The following is an 11,771-nucleotide window of genomic DNA, read 5'->3' on the forward strand; positions in this document are numbered from 1 at the left end:
GCTCATGAAGAACACTTAGGCAGGCTAAGTATTATTATTGCGCCCACGGTTTACAAAGCAGCATCCTGGGTGCTCCACATGAGTGAACTTGGCCTCTGCCCAAAAACCTTACTCGCTGAAAAGCGCAAGGCAAAACAGCAATCCCATGAGAAGTGTATTTACTCAGGATGCTTAGAACAGATGGGTCACAGACTTCAAGCTGCCACCCAATACCCCTCTCTCTCCCTGGAGCCCAATCGATCACAGCGGATCAAAGAACTTGGCCAACTAGGCCCTGGAGTAGGCGGCGGCTCTAACGGTCCACTCCCTTTGGTCCTACCGGACGCCAGGCCAACCCCGGCCACGGCTTGGAGCTGCACTCTGCCCGGGGGGGGGCCTGGAGGCAGCCGGACTCCCGCTAAACACACAAGGGAACTTTGACCGACCTTGAGGGTTGCTCAACGACGACCCGGACACCAGGTGACCCGCCATGTGGCGGGGAAGTCTCTGGCTGCTAAATGGAGCACTGCCCCTCTCGAGCCTCAGAGTCCCCATGGAAAACCCAGACCCACTCAGACCGAGACCTTAGATTTAATCTGATCTAGAGCACGGGGGCGGGGGGTGCCGAGACCCCCAAACTCCACACGGGCCTGCCCCAAACCAGCTCCCTGACCCGTCCTGCCTCAAAATTTCATAAGCTTCCACGAGTGGGGAGGGGGAGGGGGAGCAGAAGGAAAAGAAGAGTGAGTGGTCATGGGCATTTTGGGTGTCCAATGCGTCACAGAATAGAATATGCTGCTATCCCTGGGCACCAAGACATACCCTGGTTAAGGCAAGGTGGTCTAGTGGATACAGCATGAGATTGGGAATCAGGAGATCTGGGTTCTAGTCCCAGCTCTTCCACTAGCCTGCTCTCTGGGATCTTGGGCAAGAAACCTAACCTCTCTGAACCTCCCTTTTCTCATGTATAAAACGGAAAAAAAAATAGCCGGGACTCTCCCCGGGGCTTAGTTCAGTGTTTTGTACACAGTAAGCACTCAATAAAGATGACTGATCGATACCTGATCTCCCTCTCTTCTAGGCTGTGAACTCAACATGGGACAACCAGAGGGTCTAATCTGACCACCGTGACTACCCCAGTGCTTAGTACATATGAAATGCTCATTAAATGTCACTACTGTTATTAGGGCACTGGGCATGTGGAAGGAGAGTCAGCATCAAGTCCCACGTGGCAGCGTGGCGTGCCAGCTTCTACCACTGACTAGGATGTCAGAGAATGGCCACCAACCCCTGACACCAACCTGGCAACTCCTAAAGAGCCACAGAGGTGTCTACCCCCAACCCACTAAGTTCCCCTAAAATGACTCCAAAAAACAGGGGCTCTGCTGCTATGTCTTGGCAACCAAGTCAAGAATTGCTGGATTGTGGGAGCTGGAGGGGGAAGCCAGAACAAGACAGTGAGCTGATCAACCTGGGCTGCTGATTCAGTAAGAAAACATATCAAACACTGAGCTGAAGATCCCACTGAAGATCACACAGAGGGAGCCTGGTCCTTCCCCTCTAGGTTGTAAACTCATTATGGGAAAGGAACATGCCCGCTAATTCTGTTGGTTTCTCCCAAGTGCTTAGTACGGTGCTCTGCGCATAGAAAGTGCTCAATAAATCTCACTGATCAATGGATTGATTCACTATAGACCCCAGAGGACTGTTTGGAAGGTGATTCCCGAACTTCACTGTAGGTGAGAGAGGTCTGACTTTAGGCTCTCTTCACTTTCGGAAACTGCTATGGGGAAGGAGTTTTTCCTTGAAATGAAGAAGCCCGATCACTGCTTCAAGTTCCCTCACCCGAACCAGACACGGGAACTTGAGACTGACAAGTCCAGGGAAGGGAAAGGTTCTCTTCCAAGAGAGGCTGTCTTATGCCATCGAGTCGCTTCCGACCCGTAGCGACACCACGGACACATCTCTCCCGGATCGCCCCGCTCTCCATCTGCAATCGTTCTGATAGAGTATCCGAAGCTCCCTTGGTAAAAACGGAGAACGGGTTTACCACGGCCTCCTTCGGCACAGTAAATTTGAGCCTCCGCCCTCGACTCTCTCCCGTGCCACTGCTGCCCAGCACAGGTTTCAGCGCTACTCAATCGTATTTAGTGAGCGCTTTCTGTATGCAGAGCTCTGTACCAGGCGCTTGGGAGAGGGCACTATAAGAGGTGGTAGAGATGCTCCCTGCCCGCAGCGAGCTCATAGTCTAGAGGGAAGGAAGGAATTTGGTCAGGGGGAGGACCTGGGGAAGGATGTGCCGACGGCAAAGCCGCCGACTTGGGGGTAAGTTACGGCAATCCCAGTGCAACGCCTCGCAACCCTTAATTTATTTCAGCAATATCGATTGGCCCTTTTTCCTAAAGAGGCTTGGGAAAAGACAAGAGCTAGAATTTAATTTCCCCAGTGTACTCCCATTGTTTCCCGGAGTCTGCTTTGTCAGTCTAAAATTCACAGGATCCAAGGGAAGCCCACACGCACAGCCCAGCACACCAGGTCTACCGCTAAGGTCTCTAACAGCTCCTCGTGCCTCCATAAAGGTGAAATTATCCCACTGCATGCTGACAGTGAATCTTTTTAAACACAATGATGGGAGGGAGGAGAAAAGAGATGGGGTAGCATTCCTCCTTCCTCCCCCCCCACCCCTGGAACTATGTAAGAAAAGATGGAATTCTGCCCAGGCTCCACCAGGCTTCCTAACTAAACTTTTAAGATCCCTGGAAAATTCAGATTTCTAGCAGGTTCTTTTTCCTGACCTATACCAACAAACTGCCCCGATCCTCCACTTTGCAAGACCTGTTCACTCACTGGAGCATAGACAGCTGTTTGGATGAGTGAGGAAAAAAGTCTCCACGAGTCTTTCAAATGTTCCCGGGGTCCGAAAGGCACCGGCTATCCGGCCGAGTCTCCAGATGTGGGCAGATCGGATGAACCGGCTTCTAGCGGGATTCCAGCAATTAAGAAAGGAGGGAAGAGAGGGCCTCCAGCTGGGAAGGGGAGCAGGCTTGGGGCAGCTGCTCCAGAAAGCGCCGACTACTCGGACCTGCCCAAATTTGGGGACCTCCTCTTATACCCAGTGCCTTAGGGGCCCACACAAGACCGAAGCACTGAAAGCAGGTTTTTCCTCCATCTGCAACTAGAATAATTTGATGCAATCCCATCTCCAGCACCTGTGGAAAGGAGGGCAAAGGACACTTGAGGACTCGCAGACTTCAGGAGGAGGAGAATAAGCAGCAGCAACCCTTGAAAAAATGCTCCTCCGCATATTTCCTCAACAGTTAAGAGGAGGGAGGAAATTCCGAGCTGAAGAAGCCACAGTTTAGTAGAGTGGTTCCAAGACTCTTGAAGCTTGTCCGGGACACTGGTTACCCAAAGTAACCCCCGCTCCCTCTCCGACCAATGCCGGGCTTGGGTGCATTCCAGGGTCACAGCGGCCCAGAGAGCCGTGTCGGGCAGGAATGTCAGCACCTCAGGGAATGCCTGAGGAGGGGATGAGATCCACAGGCCCCTCGGCCTCCATGCACTACAGTAGAGCGATGGGAATTTAGGGAGAGCTTCAGCAGAGTGATTCCCCCCAGTTTCCCTCAGTTTCCTCCCCCTCCCGACAAGCACGGAGCAAGTATGAGCTGGTGTTATTCCAAAAGACACTTCCATCCAGCTCATATTCCTCGTGGGCCGCAATGTATCTACCAACTCTTTATCCCATACTCTCCCAAACGCTTAGTACCGAGCTCTGCACATCGCAAGTGCTCAATAAATACAGAGAGTGATTGTGCCCACCCGGGTTTTCGGTCAGGGATGAGACAGGCCGGAAGGGGTTCTTGGTTGGGTCGGGGATAATAATAATAATAATGTTGGTATTTGTTAAGTGCTTACTATGTGCAGAGCATTGTTCTAAGTGCTGGGGGAGATACAGAGTAATCAGGTTGTCCCACGTGAGGCTCACGGTTAATCCCCATTTTACAGATGAGGTAACTGAGGCCCAGAGAAGTTAAGTGACTTGCCCACAGTCACACGGCTGACAAATGGCAGAGCCGGGATTTGAACCCATGACCTCTGACTCCCAAGTCCGGGCTCTTTCCACTGAGCCACGCTGCCTCTCTATAAGACACGCAAGATAGGGTTCTTGGTTACAATCGCCTGCCGCCCATTTTGCCCGATCCCTCGCTACACAGTGAAGTCATTCCTTCTTTTGGAGACTAAAAGACGACTGTCACCCATCACAATCTGACTTTCGAAACACTTGGCTTTCACCTATTTGTTTAGCTTTACCAAACACTTCACGCTGCATCTGAACACTAAGTTCCTTGGGGGTAAGGTCCATAGCTTCGCTACATCCCGGAAAGCAGACGGTCTGGAGCGAGGAACAGAAAAGTGTTAAAACGCAAAATGGGGATTAAGACTTGTGAGCCCCACGTGGGGCAGGGACTGTATCCACCCCAACGCTTAGTACAGTGCCTAACAAATACCATTATTATTATTACGAGTGCTCAATGACCATTCTGCAGAAAGGAACAGGCAGAGAACACTCCAGGCCCGGTGGCCTGCCATTCGGACTCTTAGGGTCTAACCAAACCAGGCGGCTCTGGATGGAAGGGATGGAGAACGGCCCTCTAACTTGGCAAAGCGAAAGTTGGCTCCTTGGCTACTTGACACCTCCTGTGGGTCGCCCCTGCTCCAGGCGTCCCGCCCCAAATCGGCAGACGCGATCCACCCCCCACTACTTGTGCGGGCCACGGGGTCCGTCCTGAATTATAATAATCATGATAATTATGGTATTTTTTAAGCGCTTATATGCTTTCTACACGTTGTTTTATGCTTAAAAAGGATTCTATGCTTAAAAAATACAATTCTACGTACCGTTCTACACACAGCGGTAAATATAAGGTAATCAGGTTGTGCCACGTGAGGCTCACAGTCTTCATCCCCATCTTTACAGATGAGGGAACTGAGGCCCAGAAGTTAAGTGACTTGTCCAAGGTCACACGGAGGACAAGTTGAGAAGCCGGGTATGGCTCAGTGGGAAGAGCATGGGTTTGGGAGTCAGAGGACATGGGTTCTAATCCAGACTCCACCATGCGTCGGCTCTGTGACCTTGGACAAGTCACTTACCTTCTCTGGGCCTCAGTTACCTCATCTGTAAAATGGGGATGGAGACTGTGAGTCCCACGTGGGACAGCCTGAGTACCTCGTATCTTCCTCAGCGCTTAGAACAGTGCTTGGCACATAGTAAGCGCTTGACAAATACCATCATTATTATCTGTAAAATGTGGATTGAGACTGTGAGTCCCATGTGGGACAGCCTGAGTACCTTCTATTTACCCCAATGGTTAGAAAAGTGCTTGGTACACAGTAAGCACTTAACAAATACCATTATTAATAATAATAATAATAATGATGATGGCATTTGTTAAGCTCTTACTATATGCCAAACACTGTTCTAAGCGCTGAGGTAGATATAAGGTAATCCGGTTGTCCCATGTGGGGCTCACAATCTTAATCCCCATTTTACAGATGAAGTAACTGAGGCACAGAGAGGTTAACAGACTTGCCCAAAGTCACACAGCTAAGTGGCGGAGCTGGGATTAGAACCCATAACCTCTGACTCCCAAACCCAGGGTCTTTCCACTGAGCCACGCTTCTTATTATTATTACCTGTAAAATGTGGATTGAGACTGTGAGTCCCACTTGGGACAACCTGAGTACCTTGTATCCACTCCAACGGTTCCAACAGTGCTTGGCACAAAGTAATAATTATGGTATCTGTTAAGCACTTACTATGTTCCAAGCACTGTTCTAAGCACTGGGATAGATATGAGGTAAGCAGGCTGTCCTATGTGGGGGTCACAGTTCTAATCCCCATTTTACAGATGAGGTAAATGAGGCACAGAGAAGTTAAGTATCTGGCTCAAAGTCACACAGCTGATAAGTGGCAGAGCAGGGATTAGAACCCACGACCTGTGACTCCCAAACCCGGGATCTTTCCACTAAGCCACGCTGCACCATCATTATTAATTATCTTTAATAGAACCCAGCTCCTCTGCCTCCCCAGCCCGGGCTCTGGCCACTGAGTCCCGCTGCTTCTTCCCCAGCCTGCCCATACAGAGAAGCAGCGTGGCTCAGTGGCCAGACCCCGGGCTGGAGAGTCCGAGGTCATGGGTTCAAATCCCGGCTCTGCCCCTTGTCAGCTGTGTGACTGTGGGCGAGTCACTTAAGTTCTCTGGGCCTCAGTCACCCCATCTGTAAAATAATAATAATGACGTTGGTATTTGTAAAGCGCTTACTATGTGCCGAGCATTGCTCTAAGCGCTGGGGGAGATACAGAGTCATCGGGTTGTCCCACGTGAGGCTCAGTCTTCATCCCCATTTTAATAATAATGCTGGTATTTAAGCGCTTACTATGTGCAGAGCACTGCTCTAAGCGCTGGGGTAGATACAGAGTAAGCAGATTGTCCCACGTGGGGCTCCCAGTCTTCATCCCCATTTTCCTGATGAGGTCACTGAGGCCCAGAGAAGTGTCTTGCCCACAGTCACACAGCTGACAGGTGGCAGACCCGGGATTCGAACCCCTCACCTCTGACTCCCAAGCCCGGGCTCTTTTCACTGAGCCACACTGCTTCTCTACAAATGAGCACAGTGCTGAAGGGAGGGGAAGGGAGAGGGGGCATCATTATTATTAGTATTATTAATAAATCACAGGAGGGGCGGGGAGTCCGAGGAGAGGGGGAGCAGGCCGTGGGGTGAAAGGTCACGGCGGGGGTGACATGGGGGACGGGGGAGGCCTGGAGGGCGGCAGGAGAGGGGCCACAGCGGTTGGAGAATTCATTCAATCAATAGTATTTATTGAGCGCTTACTCTGTGCAGAGCACTGGACTAAGCGCTCGGAATGGACAATTCGGCAACAGAGAGAGACCATCCCTGCCCCATGACGGGCTCCCAGTCTAATCGGGGGAGGCAGACGGACAAAAACTAAACAACTTAATCACCATAAATAGAATCAAGGTGATGGACACCTCATTAACAAAATTAATAGCGTAATAAATGATATATACAAATGAGCACGGGGCGGAGGGGAAAGGAGAGGGGCAGGAGAGGGGGGAAAGGAGAGGGGCAGGAGAGGAGGGAAAGGGGGGAAAGGAGAAGGGAAGGGGACCCCAAAACCGAGGGGACCCTGGGGGGGGGGAGGGAGGGGAGGAAAGGGAGAGGAAAGGAAGGGAGAGGAGGGAGAGGAGAGGGAGGTAGGAGAGGAAAGGGAGGAAGGGGAGAGGAAAGGAGAGTAGGGAGAGGAGAGCAAAGGGAGGAAGGAGGGGACGAAGGAGACGAGGGAGAGGAAAGGGAGAGGAAAGGGAGAGGAAAGGGAGAGGAAAGGGAGAGGAAAGGGAGAGGAAAGGGAGAGGAAAGGGAGAGGAAAGGAGAGTAGGGAGAGGACAGGGAGGAAGAGGAGGAAGGAGGGGACGAAGCGGAGGAAGAGGAGAGGGAGGAAGGAGAGGAAAGGGAGAGGAGAGGGAGAGGAAGGGGGGGGGGACGAAGAGGAGGAAGGAGAAGAAAGGGAGGAAGGAGAGGAAAGGGAGGAAGGAGAGAAAGGGAGGAAGGAGAGGAAAGGGAGGAAGGAGAGAAAAGGGAGGGAGAAAGGGAAAGGGAGGGAGAAGAGGAAGGGGAGGAAGGAGAGGAAGGGGAAGAAAGGGAGGAAAGGGAGGAAGAAGGGAAAGGGAAGGAAGGAAGGGGGAGGGAGGGGAGGAGGGAGAAGGGGAGGGAGGGGAGGAGGGAGAAGGGGAGGAAGGCGAGGAAAGAGAGAAGGAGGCCCGGGTGTCAGGGCACCCAGAGGGAGGGGGCGGGCCGGGCTCCGGGCAGCACAACCCCGGCCCCCATCCCGAAGAGGAGGACGAGGCGGAGAAGTGGGGGCCGGAGGAGAAGAAGGAGAAAGAGAAGAAGAAGAAGAAGAAGGAGGAGGAGGAGGAGGCTCCTTACCTGTCCGGCCTGCTCGGCCTGCTCCGAGGAAGCCATCTTCGCCAGCCCGCAACAATCGAGCGCCGCGCCACCGCTACCCCCCGCCCCCCCAGACCCAAGCAGCCGACCCAGGAAACATCGATCGCCCCTGCCGCTCCTTAAGGCGCTGCGCTCAACCCTGCGCTCAGCACTGCGCCCTAATTCCGGTCCTTGTGAACGCTTTCTCTTCATTCGCATTTATTGAGCGCTTAGCCTGTGTGCAGAGCACTGAGCTAAGCGCCGCGCGCTAACTGGGGCATTTTTAAACACCATTCATTCGCTCCATCGTATGGATTGAGCGCTTATTATGGGTGCAGAGCGCTGTACTAAGCGCCGCACAATAATTGGGGCATTTTTAAACTCTATTCATTCGCTCCATCGTATGTAGTGAGCGCTTACTAGGTGGGCAGAGCACTGTACTAAGCGCCGCACAGTAATTGGAGCATTTTTAAACTATTCATTCGCTCCATCGTATGGATTGAGCGCTTACTAGGTGGGCAGAGCACTGTACTAAGCGCCGCACAGTAATTGGGGCATTTTTAAGCTCTATTCATTCGCTCCATCGTATGTAGTGAGCGCTTACTAGGTGGGCAGAGCACTGTACTAAGCGCCGCACAGTAATTATAGTATTTTTAAACACTATTCATTCGCTCCATCGTATGGATTGAGCGCTTACTAGGGGTGCAGAGCACTGTACTAAGCGCCGCACAATAATTGGGGCATTTTTAAACACTATTCATTCGCTCCATCGTATGGATTGAGCGCTTACTAGGTGGGGAGAGCACTTTACTAAGCGCTGCGTAGTAATTGGGGTATTTTTAAACACCATTCATTCAATCACATTTGAGCGCTTACTAGGGGTGCAGAGCACTGTACTAAGCGCCGCACAATAATTGGGGCATTTTTAAACACTATTCATTTGCTCAATCGTATGTACTGAGCGTTTACTAGGTGGGCAGAGCACTGCACTAAGCGCTGCGTGGTAACTGGGGCATTTTTAAACACTTGCTATCCATTCGCTCAATCGCATTGGAGCGCTTACTACGGGTGCAGAGCACTGTACTAAGAGCCGCACAGTAATGGGGGCATTTTTAAACATTATTCATTCAATCGTATGCATTGAGCGCTTATTATGGGTGCAGAGCACTGTACTAAGCGCCGCACAGTAATTAAGTATTTTGAAACAATTTTCATTCGCTCAATCGTATGTACTGAGCGCTTACTATGTGGGCAGAGCACTGCACTAAGCGCTGCACAGTAATTGGGGCATTTTTAAACTCTATTCAGTCTCTCAATCGTATTTATTGAGCGCTTACTATGTGGGCAGAGCACAGCACTAAGCGCTGCGTAGTAACTAGGGTATTTTTAAACACTTACTATTCATTCACTCATTTGTATGTATTGAGCGCTTACTATGGGTGCAGAGCACTGTACCAAGCGCCGCACAGTAATTATAGTATTTTTAAACACTATTCCTTCGCTCCATCGTATTTATTGAGCGCTTACTGTGTGGGCGGAGCACTGTACTAAGCGCCGCACAGTAATTATGGTATTTTTAAATACTATCCATTCACTCAGTCGTATGTATTGAGCGCTTAGTATGTGTGCAGAGCACCGTACTAAGTGCCGCGTGGTAATTGTAGCATTTTTAAGCACTTCATTCGCTCAATCGTATGTATTGAGCGCTTACTACGTAGACAGAGCACTGTACTAAGCACCGCACAGTAATTATGGTATTTTTAAACACTATTCACTCAATCGTATTTTTTGAGCGCTTACTATGTGGGCAGAGCACTGCACTAAGCGCCGCATAATTGTGGCATTTTTAAGCGCTTCCTATTCATTCATTCAATCATATTTATTGAGTGTTTACTGAGTGCAGAGCACTGTACTAAGCGCCACATAGTAATTGTGGTAGTTTTAAGGGCTGACTATTCATTCGTTCAATCATATGTATTGAGCGCTTACTGTGTGCAGAGCACTGTACTAAGCGCCTCATAATTGTGATATTTTTAGGTGCTTACTATTCATTTGTTCAATCGTATTTATTGAGCGCTTACTATGTGCAGAGCACTTCACTAAGCGCTTGGGAAAGTACAACACAGCAGTAATGAATGATTGTGGTAGTTCTCAAGCACTTATTATGTGCCAGGCACTGTACTAAGCGCCGGTTAATAGTTGTGGTGTTTTAAAGTGCTTACCATTCATTCATTTAGTCGTATTTATTGAGCTCTTACTGTAGGCAGAGCACTGTACTAAGAGCCTGGGGAAGTACAACACAGCTATAATGAATGATTATGGTACTTGTCAAGCGCTTACTTTGTGCCGGGCACTGTACTAAGCGCCGGATAATAGTTGTGGTGTTTTAAAGTACTTACTATCCATTCATTTAGTCATATTTATTGAGCTCTTACTGTAGGCAGAGCACTGTACTAAGAGCCTGGGGAAGTACAACACAGCTATAATGAATGATTATGGTACCAGTCAAGCGCTTACTTTGTGCTGGGCACTGTACTAAGCACCACATAATAGTTGTGGTATTTTAAAGCGCTTACTATTCATTCATTCAGTTGTATTTAATGAGTGCTTACTGTGTGCAGAGCACTGTACTAAGCACTTGGAAGGTTCAGTTCGGCAACAACTAGAGACCATCCCTGCCCACACCGGGCTCACAGTGTAGAAGGGGGGAGACAGACATCAAAGCAAGGGAACAGGCATCAATAGCCAGGCACTGTACTAAGCGCTGGGTAATAATTGTGGTATTTGTTAAGCCCCATGTCCCAGGCACTGTACTAAGCGCTGGGGTGGATACAAGCAAATCGGGTTGGACGCAATCCCCACAGTCTCAATCCCCATTTACAGATGAGGTCACTGAGGGACAGAGAGGCGAGGTGACTTGCCCGAGGCCAAACAGCACAGAAGTGCTGAAGCCGGGATTAGAACCCATGACCTTCTGACTCCCTGGTCCGTGCTCTATCCACTAGATCATGCTAGTTCGATTACACCGTGAGCCCGTCCTTGGGCAGGGATGGTCTCTATCTGTTGCCGAATTGTCCGATCCAAACGCTTGGTACGGTGCTCTGCACATAGTAAGCGCTCAATAAATACTATTGAATGAATGAATGCTGCTTCTGCTTGCTTTCCATGTTAGGGGAAACCCTATCTTGTTTTTAAATGGTCTTTGTTAAGCGCTTACTGTGTGCCAGGCACTGTACTAAGCGCTGGGGTATAAAAAAATGAATCGTGTTGGACACAGGCCATGCAGGTCCTTCTGACTCCGAGACCCGTGCTCTTGCCACTAGGCCATACTGCTTCTCAAGCCACTCTGCTTCTCGATCTCGCTCTGACCCCGGGGGGTGACCCAGGAGGGTCAAAATTTACCTCGAACAATATAACCATTTGCCTACTTTTCCTGTCACGAGAAGCCCTATTTTTTTTAATAGTATCAGTTAAGTGCTTACTACGTGCCGAGCACTGGCGTAGATACAAGAGATTTATTTATGTATATTAGCATGTGTCTCCCCTCTAGACTGACCAAATTTATTTATTTATTTGTATTAATGTCTGTCTCTCCCTCTAGACTGTGAGCTCGTCGTGAGTGGGTATTGCGTCTGTTGTTGTCTCGTACTCTCCCAAGCGTGTAGTACAGTGCTTTGCACACAGTAAGCGCTCAGTAGATACGATTGAATGAGTGAATGGAAGTTAGGATGGACACAGTCCGTGTCCCACCAGGGGCTCACAGCCTCCATCCCCATGTTTAGAGCCCG

The 11,771-nt window shown here is 50.1% G+C and overlaps 1 protein-coding gene across 1 annotated transcript in view; it reads right to left on the reverse strand.

Annotated features, from left to right (window-relative positions):
• PEX14 (peroxisomal biogenesis factor 14) overlaps positions 1-8,057 on the reverse strand; it is a 124,234-nt gene extending 116,177 nt beyond the window's left edge. Inside the window, exon 1 of the mRNA XM_029066065.2 lies at positions 7,987-8,057. Within this exon, the coding sequence (XP_028921898.1) occupies positions 7,987-8,022 (36 nt within the window). The 5' untranslated portion in view covers positions 8,023-8,057. The remainder of the gene's footprint in view (positions 1-7,986) is intronic.
• Between the last annotated feature and the right edge of the window lie 3,714 nt (positions 8,058-11,771).

The sequence above is a fragment of the Ornithorhynchus anatinus genome, chromosome 5 (assembly GCF_004115215.2).
Source record: "Ornithorhynchus anatinus isolate Pmale09 chromosome 5, mOrnAna1.pri.v4, whole genome shotgun sequence".
Classification (NCBI taxonomy): domain Eukaryota; kingdom Metazoa; phylum Chordata; class Mammalia; order Monotremata; family Ornithorhynchidae; genus Ornithorhynchus; species Ornithorhynchus anatinus.